General features: G+C 32.2%; 1 protein-coding gene across 1 annotated transcript; it reads right to left on the reverse strand.

Moving 5' to 3' along the window:
• Positions 1-200: 200 nt before the first annotated feature.
• Positions 201-4,556, reverse strand: LOC112764504 (protein EARLY FLOWERING 3). The gene is made up of 4 exons (XM_025810148.3): positions 3,543-4,556; positions 2,249-3,105; positions 1,633-1,684; positions 201-1,518 (listed from the first exon to the last, which is right to left on the reverse strand). The coding sequence occupies exons 1-4, from the start codon at positions 3,762-3,764 to the stop codon at positions 502-504; spliced, it is 2,148 nt and encodes a 715-aa protein (XP_025665933.1). The 5' UTR covers positions 3,765-4,556; the 3' UTR covers positions 201-501.
• Positions 4,557-26,193: the final 21,637 nt, after the last annotated feature.

Genomic DNA, 26,193 nt, shown 5'->3' on the forward strand with positions numbered 1-26,193 from the left:
CAAACAACTTTTTGGAGCACCGGAAAGCATATTTCAAAGTCTTGTATTTCTAAAGTACCCTCCGTATATCCAACAGCTGCAGAACCTTATTGTTACAACACTGTCCACTACATACAAGCCTATTGTCTCTGAATTTCCATTACAATAGCTAATGTTTTTGAGGAAATGCGATTATTGAAACATGAAATGATAAAACTATATGGGTCAAAATGTACCTCCCTAGGTCCTTCCCATCATAATGGGAGAAAGAGAACCTAATCAGTTTTTACTATGGCATGACCAAGAAGTTCTTATAGAAATAGCTTACAGTAGTATATTACATTTTGACTAGTTATAATATGCTACATACATCTACATACATACATACATACCAGTGTATAGTTTCTTTTAAGGGAAAAAAAAAATACAATAGCTTGTTACATGATGCCAAGGCCCCCCCAAAATATTACTGCAGTATATACTTTTTAAGTTTTACCTACTCAAATGCTCAATAAACAGCACTCACATTGATTCATACTGTTTTCTTTCTTCTTGAATCGACCGGAAAATTCTAGCTGCTGATTCAGTTGCTGTTCTTCTATTGTGAGGTACAACTTTGATCACTCTTGTTTGCTGCCCGGTTTCAAGAGACTGAGGGGCACCCTCTGGTGTTACTGGACCCATTGGGAAAAGAGGAAGCACATCTCTTCCTGCATCGGTTCGCCCTTGCGCCGTTTCACTAGGACTAGTTGCAGAACTCCCTTGCAATTCAACCTCCCTAGAGCATACCTGGTATCTCATCACATTTGATATTGTTCCATTTCTCGGATCTGGCAGATTATTTGAGTTTTGATTATTTGTGCTTGGATTGGCGTCCCCACCCTGTGAATGGTCATTTTGCCCTTGAGAGCCTCGAGCAGAGAACTGGTTCGCCTGTTCAACAGCTGACTCCGACATGGCTTTAGTCATAACTGGCAAGCCGTATGGAGGGAAGAAAGCATGACTGCCTGGGGGTGTCTCTGGTGGAACCCCAGGTACTTGATTAGAAGTTGGTACTCCATATGCAGGATTCATGAAGGTACCACCCATAGGAGCAGGCGCAAACGGCCCACATCCTCCGCACATAGTTCCGGTAAATCCAGGCCCGGGATAAGGCTTATAGACCAGCCCTTCAGACGGAGACATAACTGGAATTAACCACTGGTGCCCGGGAGACTGATGGAAACCCCACGGACCCATTCCGCTATCAGCAGCCGAATTTGTCTGGTATGGGTTCCCAGCAAAAGGGGTGTAATTTGAAGGGTGACTACCATTTTTCACAGATGAAAGAGATGTTTTCCCAACCGCATTCTCAGCTGAACATTCCATTTTATGATGTAGCTTCTCAGATTCATCCTTGCGCTTAAGATTCGGTTGCCTAGGTTTTACAACATATTCGATCGCCAGTTTTTTAGGCGTAGAGCCCTTTGGGGGAGACTTTCCAAGAAAAGCAGCATCTTCAATCAAAATATCTGGTGATCCTGCAATCAACTTTTGGACCTGTTTAAACAAAAAAGATTTAAGCTGCAATTCTGTATGAATGGACTCCAGCAGGTGTGAGATAAGATAACAAGCTTCCCATTTTGATCTAGAATGAACTATGCGGGAGAGTACCTTTATCAATCTGTGCAACTCAAAAACTTGGACTGCAAACACCCTTTGTTGGCTGTAGAGAACAACAGGAGTTGAATCAACAAAATAGCATATACTTATCCAGTGAAGATTTGAGATACATACAAATCAAAATATAATGGACAATAAGCTTTTGGAACTAGGCATGATCATGTTGGAACTTGGAAGTACACATGAGGATACATAGACCACTTACTACCGGTAAGCAGAATAGCTTCCAGTCTATAACTCAATACATATGATATCTCCACAGAAATCTTAAACTTGACATCTTTCAGAAGGTTGGGATGTATTGATATAAATCTGATAACAATTGCTCTCAAAGATTACATACCTAGTCATTTGTCATAAAAAAAAAGTTTTCTCACTCAATTTGAAATAATAAAAAGTTAAAAACACACATGGAAGACTAATTTTATTAAAATCAAAACGATGACCCTTTTTTCTTCTGTTTCACATCAAAAATACAGTATTCCGAAGAATGAACAATTAAGAAGTTTCCAACACAAAGAATGTAAAAAGTTACACATGATAAATCTTTCACATTTTGGACCACAAAAGAAGGCTATCGTACTTGCAAGCAACAAAAAATACTTACTTGGCAATTGCTCTTCTAGCTTTCCAGAAATGTTTCTGACCTATAATCCCAACAACATCATCAGGAGATAAATCTGAAGTTGACAAATTCTCTACCACAGAAATCTTGGAAATATTGTCACTTTTGTTTAAGTTTCTCTTCTGTGTCGCACCACCAGTCCTGGTATCACGACATTCAGTGTCATTGATAGCCTCTGCTGGACTGGTTTGGTTTGTTGTAGGGACATTTCCTTTGTCTGTCTCCCTCGTAGACTCAGCAACGCCATCAACGTGTCCAATGCCATTGGATTGTGACCCAGCTCTGCCTTCGCGCTGTGTGCAAGCACCATCCTGTCGTAATCTGCTATGTTTTGACAGAGGACTATCTTGAAACTCTTGACTTGGATTCACCTTGGATTGCCTGGCCAAAATGTCAATATTCTCTCCTGTCAATGATATCTTTCTGACAAATACTACCGATTGCTCCTTATTCGTGCTCACTTGTGGAAGACCTTCGGTCTCACTTCTCCGATCTTTTCTCGTATTGACGAGTGAGGAGCCAAGTTGTTTTGGATTCCTTACACAATCATTTTGCCCTGCTACTGAGGAACCAAAATACCTAGAGCTCGATGGAACGAGCTTTTCCCCATCCAAGCTTTCACGCCTTTTATTGTTAGATAGACCAATTCTTGAATGAACATATACAGGAACTCTAAAGTCATCTTCATCCACCTTCTTTCTCTGTTCGAGTTGTAGCAATGAACCATTCCCATTTGCCACCTCAGATTGGCGAGAAACACTATATTTTTCAGCTCGGCGAGTAGGAGTTTGTGGGGGGAATTGATAAGGGAACGCATAGTTTCTCTCAGGACCAGTCCCCTGCAAAAAATGTTCATCCAATAATTAAACAAATGAATCAAGAGGAATGCTAGGGGGCCAGCAATTTTGTGATTTGTAGTCATCAAATAGCCATCAATGATAGTTTTAATGGTGTGAGATGGGTGTGAGATTTCATCCAATGGCTCACTTTTCTTTGCTGGTTACATGCTGGCCAGAAATTTAACAAAGTTGCTGGCCCATAAACTTTTCCACGAATCAATTCTTAATTTACACATGCAAAGCACCCAAAAACTAGAACAATCCAAACAACTAGTTAGTTGATAAAAACTCAACAGCCACTAAGTGCCAACTAAAGTAACAAGGCATAAATAGTCTTATGTTCCCTCACATGATCATCAACTTACAGATAAATAAAGTAACAAATAAGGCAAATAGGACTATGAGTAAAGCCATAGTGAGAGAATCAAAACAATTACCTGGGTTGAGGATGCTGGAGGTGGAGGTGTGTTAGTAGTAGAAGTATTTGGATTGAGTGGAAGAACACCAGAGTTGAACCTTTGAGAGGGAATACTGAATTGTTCATAAAGAGCCATCTTATTCCTTGGTGGTGCTTTTGGCCCTCCCTTCTCTGTATCATTCACATGCAATCTCGGGAACATTGGCCCCATAACCTTCTCATCATCCTTCCCTCTCTTCATCCTTTACCTTACTCTTCCCAATTCAAGTATTCAATCAAAGGATTTTACTTTCTATATCTCTATGTTAAATTGCAAACATGCACCAAATGCATCATGATGATGATGATGATGCTTCAATCCCAAATAAAAAAAAAAACAGAAAAAAGAAACCCAATCAAACTGTTAATCCTGAAGCTCCAAGCTAGGAATTATTGAACTGCACAAAGGAATGGATCCAACCCAGTTTCAACTAGGATCCAAAATCTCAACTTTGACCAACTGGGTACTAGTCTGACCTATGAAGACACAGTCGATCTTGTTTGTGACTTAAATTGAACAATTCCAAAGGCCAACAGACGGAAAGACTCTCCTTTGAATTTTTTCTAATGGAAGAAGAAGAAGAAGAGTTAGCTGAACAATCGTTGACAGCAGGTAAGAAAGCGAAGAAAGAGAGTGGAATAGTGGGATTGAGAGAGCGAGAAGAGGAGAAGAACGAGTCAGAGGAGAAGGGTGAGGGAAAAACCAATGGCGGAAATTAAGAGAAAGAGACGAGAAATTCGCAGGAAAAAGGGGTGATGCCGGGTGGGGGGGACAGACACACAGGAGTGGGAACAAATTCCATCAGAAAAAAAAAACCATAAAAAAAAGAGAAATAGATAGAGATATCGAAGATATGATATTATGAGATTAGAAATTGTGTTCGTGTTAGGGATTCCTCAGAGAGAGAGAGAATAGGATCATCATACAAAAGGGAAAGAGAAAAAGTGCTACTTTGTGGGCCCCACTTTGGATAAAACTGGCTAGAGCAGAACTAGAACTACTTCTTTCTTTGCAACTTTTTTCATTCTTTTTTTTTTTTACTAAACATAAAAAGACCGAATCTAAACTACTTTGAAGTGTGTATGAAAAAATTATATTATTTGAACTATAATTTATTTATTATATATAGACAATTATATAAAGAGAATATTTGTGAAGTTCGGTATATAATTCTTTTTAAATGTGTGTTATTATATATCATTCATAATAAATATTTATCTTATTCTAAAATTTAAGTTCAATTTTTTTATTAAAATCTTAACTAATTTTATATTTATTATTATTGTACATATTTTATTTATAAAAAACTAATAAACACATTAATACTTATTAATATACTAGTTATGGATAATAATTATGTTTAGTTATATAAATAGTAGTGATACTTAACTTTATATTTATATCACAAAAAATTAATGGATAATGTTAAGGAGACAAAAAATACAGCTAAAATTTGTGTTATTTAACATTCATTAATTGTCGTAATTATTAATAAATATTAAATAAGACAAATTATGATTATTTTTGACTAATTTTCTTTGATTACCAAATATTTTTAAAAATTAATTAACTTTATCAATATAATACTGATACCTTTTAAACCTTTTTTCGGTTGATTGTTTTGAAGGCATTGACTAACGTCATTCTTATGGAAAATTTTGAAGTTCTTTTATTTAATATAATTACAATTGAAATGTCCATTTTTGTGAATTTTTTTTAATATTGCATTTTTAGGGTGAAATCCTTTAAGATAAACCAAACTGTATGTTAAACATTACTATGATCATGTACAAAATGTCAATGATATTTTGTGTTTTTCATTAAAATAATATTTTTTTAAAAAAAACGTTAATGACGTTTTGTGTTTTAATAATTAAAATAATATTTTTTATTACAAAACGTCAGTGACGTTTTGTTCTTTTATGATTAAAAAAAATTATTGTAAAATATCAGTAACGTTTTATGCTACTACCACAACCGTATAGAACACTAAAATAATCAAATATTATTATATTTCACACTAAAATTATTCATATATAAAAATTTTAGCCCATTTTTGTTTAGTATATTTTTATATATTTCTTATATTAATAACTTTAGCAATTACTTCTAAAACATTTACTAGTAAATTTTTTAGTTTTCATAAACAAGGGTTCAAGGTACAATATTGATTTATAAAAATATTTATTAATACCAAGAATGTTTAGTTACCAATAATTATTTATTATAATTATTAGATATTAATAATAATAAAAAATTATTTTTACATTCTTTTGAGATACAACCGAATTTTTTGCCACTCATCCAACAACTTCGTACACATCAGGAAGCATCAAGCTTTTTCAGAGCCCAACAACATTGGAGAAAATTGCCTAAATCTAGAGTAGTATCTACGACCTGGACAATGCTTTTTGTGTATCATGTATCAAAATATTGATTATTAATATTTGGTAACTAATTTTCTTAGTCAATATCGATTAATTTTTAATAATTATTTTAAATTTTAAATTATAAATTTAAATATTAAAATTAATTAATGTTAATTAAAAACTAATTAACTAAACATTTGATGTACTCTTAAAATGTTGTAAAGTTCATTAAAGTAACGTTTAGTAGAGAGATAGAGATAGAAAGACTGAGATTGATAATTGAAATAAATCTTAGTATTATGTTTGGTGCAAAGTGAAAGAAATAAATTGAAATAAGAATGAAACTCTAATTTAATTTGTAAAAAGAGTAAAATTGGAATTAATTAATTGAAATGAAGGTATTTTAGGTATAAAATTTGATTAAAGTTTCCGTCTCCATCATTAAAAATTTTAGTCCCATGTATCCCCATTTTTTGAAAGTACTAAAATACTGAAATTTTGGGGATAGAAACAAAAATTTTAATACCAATATTAAAACTAACAAATATGAATTTTACGGTCTTCCTATTTTTGTCTCAATATTTCAAAACAAATGCTACCTAAATATTTTTAGTAGTAAAATTTTAAAAAATGATCCATTTTGGTATTTGTGACATTAGATGAAAGAGTAAAATTGGTTATTTTGAACAAAATAAACATTCCCTCGTGCATCTTTGCCTGCAAATTCTTAGTTAGTGGGATGAAAACTAAAACCAAATAGAAATAGAAATAGGAGGTGGAATGAGAGTGCACAAAGCCGGGTCACGGTAATTAGATTCAAAATATTATAACGATGACAATAGAATAATGGTCGAGTGTAAAATTGATTGGATTGAGTTAATATAATTACGTTAATGCTAACATATTTTAACATAGAATTTGGATCGAAGCATTTTGTAAAACTGACGTGTTATGCAGTGATTGTTGGGTGTCATTATCAGAGGTTCCTTTTAAAAGGAATCCGTACGAAGCACGAAATAAAGCAGATTTGATGAAATCTAAATCCGCACTTGTTCACAAAAAAGATGACTGCGTGGGCTATTAGTGGTTTAATGTTTGATTAATGTGCCACAACACACGCATGTGGACCTTCATAAATCATATAATGGCTAACGTATCTGTGAAAAAACAAATGTAATATTATAAGATTGAAATACCAATAGAATCGCGTTTATGCGATATGCAGCTATATTGAGCGTATTTAATTTGAGCTCAACTTTGCGGTAATACCAAATTACCAATGCATATATAAAACAATTTTTTTTGGGTACAGAAAAAGAAAACGCCATCACCATTGAAGTCTTATATATGTGTGTTTGGATTCACATTGGGCAAAAATTAGAGTTTGAATAGAAGTAATTTTGTAGAATTAATTTTGGTTAAAAGTGAATTTGTGTCAACATGAGGTATGTTTGGCAATTTTTACTAAAATTAATTTTGATAAAATAAATATTATTTAGATAATATTAATTAAAATTATTTCTAGATAAATAATTAATTAATTACTAAAAAATATAATATTAAATTATAATATTATTTTTTTAAATATATTTAATTTTTTATATAATATTTTTTATAGTACTCTCTTTTAGTATATTATAATTTTTTATTATTATAATAAAATTAATATTTATTTATAAAATTAAAAATAATATATAAAAATTGACAATTTTTTAAGTATTTTTTATAGTAAAATTAATATTTATTTATTAAATTAAAAATAATATATAAAATAACATATTTTAGTATTCTTTTTAAGTCCTCTTAATAATCTTATTTTTATTATTATTTTAGGTTTTAATTTTTTACAAGTTATATTTTTATTATTATTTATAATTAATTTTTTATTTAATTTATCATTTTTAATAGGAACAATAATATATATTATAAAAAATTAAAATAGTAAACAGTGCACAAAAATTAGAATAATTGTTTTAATATTCTCAGTATTTATTTAGAAAAAATTATGGAAAAACCAATAATAACTAGAAACAACCTAAACGTGCGTTGAGTAAACGCAGAAGTTATAATTTCTTGCTTTTAGTGAATGAGTTTTTAGAATGTATAATCACGTTAGCGTTCAGAGAAAAAAAGTTGTCAAATATCAAAGAACAACGTTTAAAACACTGAAATACACTTTTATCTTCTAGTTGAGTACTACAGTATATTTCGAATTTTAAATACTGATTTATTATTTCATTTAATTTGAGGAATGATATATTAATATGATGAAGTTGTTTTAAAACGAGAAAACCGATAAAGTAAGAAAAGAGTTAATATTTAAATTAATTTCTAAAATTATATTCATATTTTAATTTAATGTTAAAATTTTAATTTACTCATTTTAATTTTTTAACTTACGTTCATAATTTAAATTAATTTTTTATTTTATTTTTATCACAAAATTATTAATAATATATTAAAATAGATTGATAGTTATCACATTAGATTTTTTAATGGCTATTTGAGGTTTATAATTCAAAATTTTCTTTTCTTTTTTTTTTTATTTTTTCAGTAGCCAACAGTTCTGTGGGGGCAAAAATTATTATGGTCATATGCACAAGAAGTTTTCAATAGCAAAGGAATGAGGCTGACGTATTAGTTAATAATAAATATCAAATGAATCTGAAAACAACCATGTATACATTTTCATATGATATTTGGTAATTGATATATACTATTAACTTTTCACATTATGTACATTTTGTTTTCGGTATTATTAATAAAACAGATTTGGTCTTGGCCCAATACAGAACATTTTATTAACTCATTTCGGATACTGATTTAATTGGTAAGAATAGGTCTTCTCCTAAACTGAAGTGATGAATATGTCACGTACACAAAAGCCGTTTCATTACCCAACTGCCCCAACTTTCTCTACTCACTAGGGAAAAAAAGAAAACATTCCTCCGCTCAATTTATCCTCATAAAAAGCACTAGTTTAAAGAATTTAAGTTTGATGTATGGTATAAAGAATTTAAGTTATAAAGAATTTAAGTTTGATGTATGGTATAAAGAATTTAGGTTATAAATGTATGGTATAAAATAGTTTTCACGTATATTTAATTATATAATATTATATTAGTAAAAATAATTATTTTTTATATTGACAGCATAAATAATTATTAAAAGATTAAATATAATTATACAATTATATAAAATATATTTTATACAGTAATATATCAAAAATAAACTTAATTATAAAATATATTGTTAAGAATAAACTTAATTATAAAATATATTGTTAGATAGCATTTGAAAAAGAGATTGAGACAGAAATTAAATTAAATATTTGTATTATATTTGATATAAAATATACAAGAATGAATTATGTATCAATATCTTATTTAGTTTAAGATAAATATAAAAATAAAATTGTCTAAATATCTTTATTAATTAAATACTAGACAATGACGATGACGATGAGTGAGGGTGTATTAAGAGAAGGGAGAGGGAGCGAGAGAATAAGAAAGTGTGGGAGGTGGGATAAGGGTATTTCAGAAACAAAATGTTGTTAAAATTTTATTCTTCTTCTTAAAAAAATTCAACTTCTTCTATCTTTATTTTTTAGAAGTAATAAAATAACTGAAATTTATGGCATAAAACTGAAATTTTAGTTCTAATCTCTAACCAATAAATACAATGCTGAGTTTCAATCCCAATACCCTGCATCAAACACAGTCTTCATAACACAAAAAAAAAAAAAAGTATAATTCGAATTTACAACTGTACTTACATTCTTACAACAAAAGCTATGTTATTGGAAGGTGCTCTTGAAGTGCATTAACTTGTTAATTATTTGGCAGACTTGGTCATTTTGAAGAGTAAGGGCCGTTATATATACAAACCCTGTTTATTTATCCCTTAAGATGTCTCGTTATTATGTTTCGGCTCTTAAACTGGTGCTATAGTTTTTTTGTGTTTGAGCTGAAGTTCCTACTATATGGAGGGATACGAATAAAAAGAGTTGAGTTTAATATTGTAATTTGAACTCAACCCTCTTAAGTTTTCTCTTTAAACATCTGAAATGAAGAGCAATTTATTATTGTCTAGAATGTAGGGTTTCCATATGATCAGAATCAGATTAAAATTAAATACCAGCAGAATTCTCAAATCTTGGGATGTGGTTCCATCGACGAGGTATAACAGCAATGCCCCTCTTATGCTAGAAAATCTGTATAGACATTGCCTTAACTAGTGTAATGATAAGAAAAATATGAACCTCCGAATCTTTTTTATGTTTAGGATAATGACTTTGATGAACAGATGGGGTTTACATTTATAAATAATCATATATACATCTTTAGAGTGACAATAATATTTTTGCGCAGGTTTATGGTAACGCATATTAAGTAAAGATTACAATGGCACATCTTTTATTTTCTCCTTTGGATGTGAAATTGCATCACCATATATTTAGAAAATGGACGATGATGACAATTGAAAATTTACTTAATATATTACGTCTAGATAATAATTCTTCTTCTTCTTGCCAACATTTGATTAACATTATAAATACTAAATACTAAATTCTAAATGCTAACTTCTAAACATCAATTTTAATAATATAAAAATAAAATATTAATTAAAAATATTAATAAATATTAATAAAAAATTATTGGCTTCTTAATGTTTCTTTTAAGGTTAAGTACCTTTTTGTCTCTAAGGTCGGAGGTCAAAATTAAAATCGTCTCAGACTTTTTTTTTTTATTAAAATCATCCACAACGTTACAAAACGTTATAAAATCGTCATTTTCTACTTCAATTTTAATTTTTTTTGACCAAATCACCCTTAACAATTAATAAAAATAATATTAAAAAACAAAAACACACCCACACCCCCGATATCTCTTCCCTCCCCATCCCCTTCCTCCTACTCTCTTCGAACTCCCCCCTCCCCCCGAAAACCTCAATCCTTCTTCTCTCGTTAAATAAAAAACCCTCCTTATCCTCACCACAAACTTCTGCATCATCATCATCATCGCTACACATCTCTCTCCCTTTCCCTTTCCTCATCGCCATCACCACAGCCACCCTAACCATCACCACTGCCACCATAGCCATCACACTTTTTTTCTCCTTATTACCTATTCATCATCCTAAATCACTATCACCCACCCAAAAACTAAATTCAGCAAAAGCAACAACCAAATTCAGCAACAGCAAATTCAGTAGTAATAACAACCACAAAATAAATCAATAGAAACATTCACAAAATAAATCAACAGAAATTTTAGATTTAACAACAATTCAACAATCATCAACTGCAACTTTAAATTCAAAATCAGCAACAACAGAAATTAAAAAAATTAAAAAGAAAGAAATGATGTGTATGTTCTTCAAATTAAAAAAAGGAAGAACGAAAAGAGGAGGAAAAAGTGACGGTGCGGAAACCTACTACTGCTAGCGCTGTCGCAGCTGTGGATGATGGAGCTTGACGCCGACAGAGCAGCTCCCACCTAAATCACGACAAGGCGGCGGCTGCACTAGAATAGAAAACCCAAATTGGCAGCCTGAGCTGAGCGATGTCGTTGAGGGCTAAGGAGGGGCTGGGATCGCCGAAAGAGTGGTCGTACTAGGAAATGAGGAAGGCGAGGCCAACACCAATGGAGGAAGGGTTGAGATTGGTGATGATAGAAAGGGAGAAAAAGGTGGACAAGAAGGCGGGACGAAGATGATAGGGTGGCAGAAAGAGAGAGAAGAAGAATTGAATTTTTTGGGGGGGAGGGGGGAGGGGGAGGGGGTTCGAAGAGAGTAGGAAGAAGGGGATGAGGAGGGAAGAGATATCGGGGGTGAGGATGGGGTGGGGTGTTTTTGTTTTTTTAATATTATTTTTATTAATTTTTTAAAGATAATTTGGTCAAAAAATTAAAATTGAGGTAGAAAATGATGATTTTATAACATTTTATAACGTTGATGATAATTTTAATAAAAAAAAGGTCGGAGATAATTTTAGTTTTGACATAAGATTTTAGGAACAAAAAAAATATTTAACCATTTTTTTTATTATTATATATTATTCAAAATCGACTAACTGTTGCTTTTGACCAATCTCTCCATCCTCTTAACTTTCAGAGAGATTTATGGACTTTAAGTTCAAAAGATAAAAGTGGTTTAAATATTGAGGAATATTAAAAAGTTTTTAAAATATTATTTTTGTTATTAATTAGTTATTAATATTTAAAAATATGAAATAAAATATATTATTGAATTATTAGATTAAGAGAACTAGACTAAAAAAATTGAGTTGATGGTTAAGTAATGATAAAAAACAATAAATTTTGATAGCTTCTTAGTATTTTTCTATTGAAAGAATCTATTGTATCTCTAGAGAATAATAATGTGATGGAAACTAATCCTTAAAAACTTGTTGGAACATTATTCCAACTCTTATTATTACATAGACTTGATTTGGTAAAATTTTTTGAAAAGATACTTGTACTATTTAAAAATACAAACATTTTATTTTGTGTTTTATAAATTAAAAAAAATCATGTGTTTGTATTTGTAGTTTTTAAAGGTTATGGGTGTTTTTGAAAGTATTTTAAAAAGATCTTTTCAAAGTTGATTTGTACTTATCAAAATTAAAAAGTTTAATATAATCTCATACATTAATTAATATCTAAATTTAATTCTTATAGTAATATTTATTATAATATTTTTAAATTTTAAAAATTATTTTATCAAATACAATTATTGTTCGTGTTTATTAAAGTTATTTTTAATTTAATTTAATAAATATAAATACTATAACTTTTATAAAACTAATTTTTAAAAATTAATTTTTATAAATTATTTTTAAAAAATAAAAATTTTACCAAAAAGTCACAAGACTGAGAAAGTACTAATAGAGTAAAAATTGAGCGAGTGTTTTTTTACTAGAATTGGAATGTACATTGATATTGCTGAACTAGAAAAAATATATTACAACCATCTTAAAAGATTAATCTTGTACATACATGTAGCTAATTCAATATAAAGGTTTTGGTTATTGGTAAGGGATAATTAATATAAGGGATTTTTTAAATAAATTAAATAAATATATTATTTATGAAAATAAATAATTTGTAGCGTTTTTACGAAATTGCATTCTATTACTTATTTCATTTACGGTGTAAATGAAATAATTTTGAATATATTTTATTTACATTGAAAATGAAATAAGGTTAAAAATGTGGTGGTCGTATGACATTTGCACACGTGTTGTGTAATGATCTTATTTCGTTTATAGTGTAAATAAAATACGTTTAAAATTATTTTATTCACGCTGTAAACGAAATAAGAGCAGGAACGCCTATATATATGAGTTTCGTTCACAGTGCCACCAAAAACCAAAAACCTTTCATTTCTTTTACTTTTCTCCCACTTTACCCTTCTCTGATCAAATTTACGAGTGATTTAAAGATTATGGAGTACGTCGATCAGCCTGATGTAGACATTAATAGGCTGAACGCCACGTGGCATGTTGCTGAGGTAGAGGACTTTGAGGTTAGTCTTGTTCTTCGTTTAGTGTTTATGTTAAACATGAAATAGGTTGCCATAGTGTACGTGGGTACCTTAATAAAAGTAGTGTGCAGTAGATATTAGGTCTAGCAATGTATTGTTCTAAGTGGTTTGAATGACCTGGTAGGACATTAGGAGAACTTTTACATGGATTTGGTAGGTAAAAATTTATTTGAGTTTGTTTTTAACGACCTTAGTTATAAAAAAAGAGTAACTAAGATATACTGGTAAACTTAATTACATATGAATATGTAAGAGGTTTGTATTTATTTAGAACAAAAATTCCTGAATTTTTATACTAAGTTGAATGTTGTAGTCATTCTTTGTTATTTTAGTAAATAATTTTACGTAATGTACCTTATAAATAAGATAGAAAATAGATGTTATTATTTGTTTAAGTGATTATGTTTATTTACTTTAAATTACATAGATGTTTGTCAATTTAATTACAAAATTTTTATTTAGATATTTTATATTAAATTTAATTATATAGAAATTTGAATTTTTTATTTTGATATTTTTATTTAAATTTAATTATATACACGTTTATTCATTTAGTTACGCATTCAATAAATAACCGGTTTTATTTAAATGATTTGAAAGTATAAATTACATGTATGTTTAGTTATTTGTTAACTTAATTTTATAAATTAGTTTAAGTTGTTATGTAAACGTCTGTTGGTTGGACGAAATTTTTTAAGATTAGATTAAAATAATAATTAAATTAATTTATTTAAAAAAAATAAATTATTAAAATTATGTAATTTGAGGTTTTTATACCTTTATAGGTTGACAAACTCCTGATATTGGTTTTTTATTGTTTACTTTCTGGGTCGTCTACTTCTACCCAAGAGAGTTAGCCACAGACTCCCACCACCAGACACCATTTTTTCCTACCTGAGGGAGACTGAATTTGACGATGCAGTGCCACTGAGAGACTTTGTGTTCGATAACTCGATGATCACAACGTTTGTCGAACGCTAGCGTCCAGGGACTCACAACTTTCACATGTCTTGGGATGAGTGCACGATCACGCTCCAAGAGGTCGCCTACCATCTCGGGTTGCACGCTATCGGTGAGTCCGTTGGTGGTTGTTTTTGTGACTTCCAGACTTGGTACCACACCGGAGCTTGGGAGTTGGTTGAGCATTTACTTGGTGCCAGGCCTCCTGCAGTAGTGCACCAGGGAGCACAGAGGAGAGAGGCTTTCTCACTGAACCTTACATGGCTTCGGGAGCGGCCCGATAGGTGCCACTGGATACTACCGATCTGGACACCTTGCGATAGTATGCGAGGTGCTATATCATGTTGATGATCGGGGCCTATCTACTGACTGATAAGTTCAACAACATGGTCCATCTCTAGTGGCTCTCCCTGCTAGATGATTTTGAGAGGTGTCGTTCCTTGTCCATGGGTTTCACGGTACTGGCATGGACGTACCATTTCCTATGTAGTGCATCCTACCGCCACACCACAGACATTGCGGGGCGCACTCCTATGTTGGTGTCTTGGTTCAACCAGACATTCCCTAAATTCCCTAAATGGTGTCCACTTGATCCGTAAGAATCGTGTTTAATTAACTGATTAATTAAATAATTGAATTTGCCCAAAATAGGTTTCAAAAATTTAGAATATTAATTAGGGAATTTAAATATGATTTTTGGATTCAGTAGATTTTTCTGAGTTAAAAAATGTAATTTTCTACGAAAAATCGCATAAAAATGCGAACTGATAAATTAACCGGCGGTACCGGCTTAAGTCTGTCCGGTACTGTGCGAGAATAATAAAAACAGTAGAAAACCTTAGGAAAATATTTAGAATTAAAAATCGGGCATTAATTTTAAAGGTTTGGCCCGAAATTGGGTCAAACGGGTCAAGAACACTAACGGATTGGACCGGACCCAAGTTGGGCCTAAGCCCAACACATTTAACACTCCAAACTTGACCCATTTAGCACACAACATTCACAAACACAATAAACACATGCAGCTGAGTTGGGAAGGAGAGAAACCTCCATTGTCACTATTCACATACAACTTCCCAAGCTCATAACTTGAGTTACGGAGCTCCGATCACCGTACCGTTTGCGGCCACACGATCACCACAAAGAGCTCTACAAAACTCATCTAAGAAATTGGTAAGAAAATTTCGATTTTTCTCTCAGCCTTTCCTTCCAAAAATTCGAAAATTTAGGCTTTGATTTTGAGTAGATTTTGTGTTTTTAATTGATTAGATGGTGTTTAAGGTTGGGTTATTGGTGATTTGTACTCCAAACACCATCAAAAAAGGTAAACTTGCTCTTATCCCTTGTGAAATTGTGTATCTAGAAATCCTAGGTATTGATTATATGAATTAATTGTGTATAGCTTGATAATTGTGATATTGGGAGCATTTGGAGCTGAATTGGTGACTTGGTTTGAGCTTGGCGTGATCAATTAGTGATTTTGTACATATTGGAATCGTCCAAGGTATGGTTTCGATTTTCTCTATGTAATATATAATATTTCTGGATACTTAGGCTAGTGACCCATAGGATAGGTTTGGATTGAATTGGTTGTTGAATTTATTGAATGATGATGTAAGATGATTTGATGATTTTGGTTATTTAATGAATTATAGTATTGATGTTGATAAATGATGTTGAAGATTGAAATTAAGGTTGAATGAGGTTGATTATTACGATTGGTAGTGATAGAATGATGATTGATGAGTTTGCTAGTTGAGAAATGGTTTTAGGGTGATAAAAAAAAATGATATTTGGGATTGAGGATTATGTAAAATAAGTGGTGAATTGTGACACAAATGGTAAGATCTGATGTGAATTGGAGTTGGTGTGGTTTTTTATTTGGTTTTAGTTGTGAATTTTGGAAAATTGAGAACCTTATTGTTTTTGGTAAAAACCAATTTTTGGTAAACTTTGACAGAGCATAACTCGAGTCTCAAAATTTAAAATTGAATGAACTTTATTTTAAATTAAAGGTTACTTTGATGGATTTAAATTGATATAAAGTTTGAAGAAAATGAATTTTTATAGAGAAAGTTATGACTGTTTAAAGTTTGGTGTCAAAAACTAAATTCTGCAACATTTGAAATTTTTCTAAGTCTGGTGTGGGTTGCGTACGCGACAGGAGGCACGCGACGCGACCAACCTATTCGGGTTTAGTAACTCGCGTACGCGAACACTGCATGCGTACGCGAGCCAGCAGACTTTCAACCCTTACGTACGCGACACAGTGTACGCGATGCGACCAAACTATTCGAGTATTATATTATTATTCACAACGAGTATTATTATTATTATTATTGTGAATGATATTTATATTATTATTTTATTATGGCATTATCACCACTAATAACTTTTTGTTTGATATAGGTATTGAATACGAGATGATGAAGACATACGTTTAAAAAGGTTGACATAATCGATTTTTAAATATTCATCTATTGGAAGTATTTATATTTTTGATTGACCTGTGCAGGGGGACTTCTTTAGAAGTCAGTGATGAAAACCTCTCAGGTGGGGCAACTAGAAAAAATATCAAAAATTTGATAGTTGATCTGAACATGCCACCTAAGGGGAGTCAAGTGGGGTCAAATCTTAAGGATTATAATGAGGGGATGTTGGAAGTGAATTTTAAAAGCCATGATGGTTCTGCGATCAGAGATCCCAATGATGGATCCTTATCAAGCTATCTTTGTGTCCGATGGTTGAAAAAGAGAGGCTGAACTCATGGATATACCTGAGAAGGACAATGAAGAGATAAATGGTGCGGAATTAAAATACCACAACTGAACCGGCAAGTGCACCGGGTCGTACCAAGTAATACCTCAGGTGAGTGAAGGTCGATCCCACGAGGATTAATAGATCAAGCAACAATAGTCAATTGATTATTCTAGTCAGACAATCAAAATTTAGGGTTTCAATAGCAAATAACATAAAAACAGAAAATTAAATAAGAGCAAACTAAAATTGGTTAAGAAAATAATATGATAAAAATAGTTAAGGTGTGAGAGATATTTAAATTTTTGGATTAATATTCAATGTTAACTACCTTGATCATGTAAATATTATGTTCATGGCAAACCTTAAGTGATTAAACCCTAATTCCTTAGTAATTTAATCTCATCTAACTCAATCAACCGTCATTTCCTTGGTCGCTTGATTGAATTAGAAGATTAAGTTCAATTCTAGTTTATGAGTCACACAAACTCTAGATACCCAAAAATAAGACGATTATATGTCACGTATCTCGTTAAATCCAGATAAATAGATAGTTGTGAGGAATTGATTTCAAGATATAATTCTAATGATATAACTTTTCCAATATTCAAATAGAATTCAAGTTGAATTAGAGTTATTTCTCAATAATCACTAATTCTTAGGATGAAGAACGAAACCAATTCTTAAACAATAATCAAAACATTAATCAAGAGTAGAAGAACAAATAATTATTAATCCATCAAAGTAAATAGAGCTCCTAACCTTAACAATGGAGGCTTAGTTCCTCATGGAGAAAATAAACTCTAGTAGAGAAAAGTATGAAAGTGTGGAATGAAAATTCGGAGAGGAGCCTAGGTCAAGATCTCTTCTCCTTTTATATCTAATCCTAATTAATGTAAAATATATTTTTAAAATTAAATAATATATTTTCCTATTTGTAAATAAAATAAAATTTTTAATCAAAATAAAACCAAATCTTCGAATTCATCATTATCAGCGTGGGGACCATTGCATTCTTCAAGGTTGGCGCCTAACTTGGAAAATTCCAAGTTAGGTTCCACTAAGGCAGCATGGTTTAGAGCTTTTCTATGATCTTGGCGCCTAACTTAGAAAATCCCAAGTTTTTTCCAAGTTAGGCGCCACCAAGGCAGCACGTATGGGAGCGTTTTTTCTTCATCTGGCGCCTAACTTTGAAAATTCCAAGTTTGGCGCCACTAAGGCTGTGAGTCCAGAAGGAAAGTGTAGACTATTATATATCATTGGAAAGCTATGAAAGTTGGCTTTCTAATGCCATTAGAACCAAATTAATTGGACCTCTCTAACTCAAGTTATGCTCGTTAGAGTGTGAAGAGGTCAGAATTGACAACATCTATGAATTCTCTTTGCACTTGTCTTCAATTCTTGATTCCTCCTTGTGTTGTTGCTTCTCTTTTCCCAAATTTCCCTGCAAGAATTGTGAAATAAAAAGGATGAAAGTAATATCTAATTTAAACACCAAAACTCTCCATAATTAAGCATTATGTGTTTATTTTGTATATGAAAAAGTATAGAAAAGCATAACATGATGCGCACGCATCAATAAACCACTTTACAATGTCACAAGTTGCGCTAATACAGCCTGCTATTTTCATACCGTATAATCATCTCGCTCACTATTCCACATTGAACTTGGACGCAATGAATCGAGATTGGTCTTTTGGTCAGGGAGGCCCCGAGGATGATCCAACGAATGAGTTTGAGATTGGATAATAATTTGAAAGAACAGAAGAAGTCATTATAGCAGTTAAGATGTATAGCATCGGGAGGGATGCGGAGTATAAGGTATTAGAGAGTGACCAGTTGAAGTATGTTGTACAATGCACTCATTTTGGATCGTGTTGTCAATGGAGCATACGCATTTCTTGTTGCTAAAAGCAGAAAAATGGGAGGTGATAAGATACAACGGTCATCATTCTTGCATGCAAATATCATTAAGTCAGAACCATGGCAGGTTGGACTCAAAGGTGGTAGCTCAACACATATTCACTATGGTCAAAGCAAACCCAACAATTAGTATAAGAGTTCTTCAAGGATTTGTTGAGAATCACTTTGGTTATCAAGCATCTTATAGAAAAATTTGACTTGCAAAGTAGAAAGTCATTTGCAAAGATATATAGAGATTGGGAGGAATCATACAATGAGCTTCTTTGGTGGTTATTCGCAATGCAAATGTACTTACCCGGTGAGATTCATTACATTGCTTTTAGTTACATATGGTTCTTTGTATTTTACTATGGTGATTTAGGTACTTCGGTGTAACTTGTAACATAGCCTTAGCATAGTGATAATAACAGTGCTATATTTCATTGGGTGTTTTGAACGTTCCTTCTATGTGTAGAGACTTTCAAGCATTGCAAACTACTTATCTCTATTGATGGCACCTACTTGTATGGTAAATATAGAGGTACTCTACTTATGGCTATCGCCCAAGATGACAATTCAAACATATTGCCTATAGCATTTGCTGTGGTCGAGGTAGAGACGAAGAAGGCACGGTTATTTATTCTGTCTCATCTCAGGCAGCAAGTCATGCCTCAGCCAAGCCTGTTGATGATTTCTAACAGGCATAAGTCCATTGATGCTGCGCTGAATGCCGATGATAGTGATTGGAAACCTCTGCATGCCTTTTCACGCTTTTTGTACAAGACATATTGTAGCCAACTTCATGATGCACTATAAGAATAAGGACTTGAAGAAAGTTCTCATGAACACAGCATATTTGAAGTCACACAGAGAGTTCGTTCACTACTTTGGCAGATTGAGGGTAGAGAATGTGGCAATCACAAACTGGCTAGAAAAAATGTCACATGAATTGACACAGCATGCTGATGAAGGTCGTAGACTTGGCCACATGACAACAAATATATCCAAGGGTATCAATGTTGCGATGAAGGCTACTCGTAATTTGCCAATAATCGTCATCATACTTCTGAATGGGTGAGCTTTTCGCAAGGAAGGGCATAAAGCTCAAGCACAGCTTCAAGTAGGTGCTGAATTCTCAAAGACACGTATGAAGGCTATTGAGTTAAACTCAAAGCATGTGAACACCATGAATGTTTACTAGTTTGATCATTCGATACCAACATTCAATGTTGAGGAGTTAGCAGCAGTGCCAAGATATTGGTAGCAAAATTGTTTAGTATTGCTTGATAAAGATAAATGCAATTACGGATTCTTTCTGACCTTTCACCTTCCTTGTCATCATGTTCTAGCAGCATGCTCACATGCAACTATGCAAGACTTGACTAGAAGGCTTATGTGCATCTCGTGTATCGCATGAAAACCGTATTCAAGGTTTACAGAATGGAGTTTGGGACGATTGGACATGAGGATGATTGGCCAGCATATGACGGTCTCCGTATTCGACCCAATCCTCGACTGATGAGAGTCAAGAAAGGTCATCTCGTTTCCACTAGGATTTGTAACAACATGGATAACATGAAAAAGATTCCTGAAAAGAAGTGTGAATTGTGTCGTTATGTAGGCCATACGCAGAGGACATGCACCACATTAGATGGGGGAGCCTCCATCGGGTGGACGTTAGATATAAATTTTTCTTATGGTTGTGTTATTTTGTTAGTATTTTATTTTTGTAATTGTCAAACATGAATGAATTCTTCGAGTTATTTGAATTAAAAGTGTTTCATTATAATGACAGCAATGTTATTATATTGAATTCTATCTAAAGGGCAATATATATAAAATAACAAAAGATAGTTGCATGCTCCACTATCAATGACTTAACAGTTGCATGCTCCTCTACTCTTTACGGGCTAACTGGATCTCTGGCCTATGAGCTGCACCGACCCCGCGCCTAGGAAGCGCTCTGTCTCGTCTCCCTCCTCGTGGTCACACTTCAGGGAGTTCGCCATCCTCCGGCTGATGCAATTGTAGAGCATGTGGGTGGTTAACTGGTAGATCATTAGGAATGTGTCCAACTATGACATTTAGTTGGTCACTCAATCCAATACTTAACACTAATTTTTAATTAATAAATACTTAACTCTAATATTTAACATTAATTTTTACAAAATATCTACTCTAAACTTAAAAAGATATTAAACAAATTACATAATAAGAAAATAACTTGAAAACAAAAAATAGTTTAAAAAACTTACTTAAAAGTTGATGTAAGATGAGAAAGAGAAAAAAATAGAGTAAAATTTTAGTGACAATGAGGAGAGAAGAGAATTTTTTACTCGAGTAAGAAATGAGAGAGGGGAACGGACAAACTTGCTAAAGTTCGTCGAATCAGTGGACAAACTTGCTATTTTCATAAAATTTACTGCTCAACTGGACAAGTTTCCTCCTTGATTTACAAGTTTGACTATATATTAGACGAACTTGTTACCAGGATTTTTTATTTTAATAAATAAAATAAATGTAACAATTACCGAAATAAATAATTTAAAAAATATTTACCGATTTAAATTTTTCAATCATATTTCGTTTATAGTGTAAACGATATGACATTTCACGTATCTCGTTTACACTGTAAACGAGATAGCAGAAGACAAATTTTCAACTGCTATAAAAGGATGTGTACCCCTTGGTATTCTCCACACACATTTTGTATCCTTTCTTTGTCTTGTTTTTCTGACAACAACAAGGAATCAATGGGCAGTAACCTTCCTTACATAGTTGTGCTTATTTATCCCAATTGTCGTATGAGAAATGGCGACAACGGGGTGACATTTGAGTGTGAGGATCCGATATTGTTTCGCACTCAGCGTGTGAATACGTTATCGGAATTGAAGAGTTTGATATTGAGCAAGCTCGATGGTACAGAAGTGAGGGAGATCGGAAGAGTGGGGTATAGGTTGCTGGCACCCATGGACAACAGAGTCTTCTGATTTTGACTATTCCGAATTCAAGAGGACGAGCATGTGCGACTGATGTTCGACATCTATGGGAGGATCATGGTGGAGCAGGTAATGGAGCTTTCCGCCGAGGTGGGACATAGTGGTCGTGGTGGTTCCGTACACTTGACCTATGTACAGGACGACCGACCACTCGCACCACCGCTCATTCATATCGCCATTCCAGTGGATGAGGCAGAGGAGGGCGAGGAGGAGTCAGACGATGATTATGTGGTCGATAGTGTGGACAGTGATTCGTCTGATGGTGATGATGAGGATGGGTTTTTTCCGGAGACACCTGGCCAGACTGTGCCGCACCATGTCCTGCCTCCACCTCACCCAATTCCAGCGCTATCGGCAGTGCCAGGTCACTATTACAGTTTGGATCTGGACGCCATGCATGAGAGGACTCTGTTTCCTGACACGGGTGAAGAGGAATACAACCTAGATGGCGGGGTAGAGTTTCGAGTCGGCCACAGGTTCAAAAGCCGAGAGGCAGTGCTTCAGGGTATGAAGAACTACAGTATTCGCAGGAGTGCTGAGTACCGGGTGATTGAATCGGACCGGTTAAAGTACCATGTGCAGTGCCGTCAAGCTAACAATGGGTGTTAATAGAGCCTTTGTGTGGCCCTTCGACAGAACCTTGGATACTGACAAGTTCAACTTTAATTGTGCTTTTGAGTACTTTTATATGATATATTAAGTATGTTTGAGATATGCCTGTAGCAATACTGTTTTGTTGTGTTTAGGGAGGTTCGAAGGGTTGGTGGAGCGCACAGTTGTCTAGCACCCATCATGAGGCAAGACCGTCGTCAGTTAGATAGCAGTCTCATCTACAGGGTCATATTGCCTTTGATACAGTTCAACCCCTCTATCAGTATTCCGGTTTTGCAAGGTGTGGTCCATGCAAGCTATCACTTCAAACTCTCCTACAGAAACGTGTGGATAGCAAAACAGAAGGTAATTGCACAGATCTACGGGAATTGGGAAGAGTCGTACAACAAGACAGATACACAACACATTAGAGGTTACGCAAATATTTTTGAAGATTAAAAAAAATTCATGCTTAAAAAAAATTCAACCAGATACTGGTTTCTTTGGTTTAGTAATTAGATCAACTTAAGATGATACACAACACATTAGAGATTACGCAAATATTTCTTTCTAACTTACAGCTACTCTACTTAAGCACATACTTCGATGTTTCTAGCCTACACATGTCTCTAGATTACATATTCCATACTAAGCAAACCCTAACTAGAACGTTATAAATTCTAACAACCTAGCACAAGTAAAACATAGTTCCAAACTAATACTTATGTCATAACAACCTTGCACAAGTAAATAGAGTTCTAAATTCCTCCTAGAGACCTATCACTAAACCATTTAACTACGTTATGCCTCTTCAGGACTACCCTAACAATGGCCACATACTTAGATTAAACAAACAGAACACAACTAACCTCAAAATCGGCCGCCCCGACATAATGCGACGTCTCGTTAATCCTGTTGATGTCTTCGTCGTTCTCCGTCTGGCGCGCCTTTACCATATTAGTCTAAAATAGAGTAAGAAAGGGTTAAAAGAGGGGAGAAAAAAGTCGACAAAGTCAAATGGGACCCAGAATGAAGCTGTAAACGATTTCTACTTATAGACGCAGATAGATCTTATCTCGTTTACAGATAAGCATGTGCGTATCTCATTTGCAGTGTAAACGAGATAACTACATGTCATGCTGATATGTCTTATCTCGTTTACACTGTAAACGAAATAAGACTAAAAAATTTAAATTGATAATTATTTTTAAAATTATTTATTTCGATAATTATTATATTAATTTTATTTATTAAAATAAAAAATCTCTTGTTACCACCTCAAAAAAAATTCAAAATATAAAATTAGAATCGCTTGTTATGAGAAATAATATTTGTTTTTATTTTATTTTAGGGAAAAAAAAAAGCCGTTTGGATTGTGATGGTGATGGATATATATTCCGCGCAGCACGACACTAAACGGATTCTCCTAGTCAGAGTAACTTTTCCTAAAATTCTAGTAATTAAAAAATAGATCATGACGGAATTCTAGTAGAAAAAAATTTGAATGGAGTTCAATATTTAATTTAATTTTTTATTATTTTTTTATTTATTTATTTTTAATCTTATTTATAAAATTAAAAATTTTATAAAAAAATAAAGAGGATCCATCTCTCCGATTTGTCGCCTACTTAGCCTCTGTTTTTCAAAACCCCTTGTCTCCTTTGATCAGCTATATTTTATTATTATTTTTACTTTTGTTTGAAGTATTGAACTTAAAGGGTCTCTCACCCCCACAAAAGAAATAGATATTTGGGCATCCTTGACCACATTCCCGGATATTAACGATATCATTTAATTTTTTATTATATTCATTCACTTAACATATTAAAGAAGCAGTCAATTAAGAAATACAAGTGGCACCAAGTGGATAAATTGTAAGATTCATCCACTGCATAGAGGATAAGACCTGCCTTGTCAGCTTCACCATCCACGTTTCCTTCTGATTTGATTTCGGATAAACACTAATACTTTCTTAATGAAAAATAATAAAAAACTACCAAAATTTATTATATTTAATTATTAATCTATTTTCTTAATTTAATAATAATTTAATAATATACTTTTTGTTTACATTAATAATTAATTACTGATTAAAAATAATAAATTTTATTATTCTTCAAACCTTTTTTTTCTCTTTTCTTAATAAACATGCAGTTAGTGATAAAATTTCCTTGTTATTATATCATCACTGATTCATTGTTCATAATCACTAACATAATTATTCGTTTGCCAATAGAAAAGGTCATAAGGTTCTCTCAAAGGAAACCCACAAAACATATGTTTGAGAAAATAAAAATAAAATAATATTAAAAATCAATTTTTTAAGATTAATAACAAATAACTTTTTATTTTAAACTTTAAATTATAAATTATTAATTTTAAAGTTTAAATAATAAATAAATTTAAATTTTAAATTGGCTATTGTTTTTAAAATAAAAAAAATTGTATATAATTTGATATAATAGTTAGTTGATATATTTTGTTTTAATATGATTTTTTTAATTTAATTAATAAATCGGATTCTCATATTTAAAGAGTAATAAAATTTGTAAAAAAATTTAACACTACACAAATTAAAAGATCCAATTAGCACATATAAAAAAAATTAAATACATCTAAAGGAAAATTTGTATATTTAAAAAGATTAAATTTAAAATAAATAAATCTAAAATTAAATTTGTATGTTTAAAAAAATTTAAAATCAAAAGTAACAATTCTAAAGGTTAAATTTGTGAAAATTCTGTCATAATAAAAAACACCAAATTTTAATAATGCTGGAAAACATAAAAAGCCAATATGAAAATTAAAGTGTTTTAAATTCTCTAAAAATAAAAATTTTTAAAATTAATTCTTTATACTTTTCGTTAAAATACATATTTGCTATTTAAATTATCTATTTCCTATCAAAATTGTGATGCACATAAAATTCATTAGGGGTATTCATGGGTCGGATAAAATCAGATTTGATGTGACTCAAATTCGATCCGAAATATATACCGGGTTTATTTGTTAGACCCGAATCTGGTTCTAAATCTGATGAAACCTATACACTTTCGGACCACAATTATACCGAGTAAAAATCGGGTGAAAATCAGGTCTTTAACATTACTTTCTTGTAAGTTAACATGTGAAAATATCCAAATTTTCAAGGTTCTAACCATTATTTGACATGGTAAAATTCATTTAGAAAAATATAACTAAGAACCAACCATTCCCTAAAATTAAAGCATAACCACAATCAATACTAATATTGTTTAATAACACCAAATATTTAAATCAATACAAATAATACAATATTATGCATTAGTCTAAAGTCTTATGCATTTTAAATATAAAACATTAACTTATAGTTTTATAATAACTAATAACACAAAATATTAAGATTTACAATACTTAAATTCCACGTAAGAATAGCCATCATCCATCATTAATAACACAAAATATTAATTGTGTATGATTACTGGGCTACCGGATCGAGTTCGGGAGACCCGAACTATGGCCCAGACC

The sequence above is a fragment of the Arachis hypogaea genome, chromosome 17, assembly GCF_003086295.3.
Source record: "Arachis hypogaea cultivar Tifrunner chromosome 17, arahy.Tifrunner.gnm2.J5K5, whole genome shotgun sequence".
In the NCBI taxonomy this organism is placed as follows: Eukaryota; Viridiplantae; Streptophyta; class Magnoliopsida; order Fabales; family Fabaceae; genus Arachis; species Arachis hypogaea.

Bases quoted from the DNA above. Each gene is read 5' to 3' on its own strand.
- LOC112764504 (XM_025810148.3), bottom strand. From the start codon at position 3,764: ATGAAGAGAGGGAAGGATGATGAGAAGGTTATGGGGCCAATGTTCCCG. The intron at 3,106-3,542 runs GTAATTGTTTTG...CATTTTTTGCAG, and splicing joins CTCCAGCATCCTCAACCCAG to GGGACTGGTCCTGAGAGAAA. The intron at 1,685-2,248 runs GTAAGTATTTTT...TGTTCTCTACAG, and splicing joins GCTAGAAGAGCAATTGCCAA to CCAACAAAGGGTGTTTGCAG.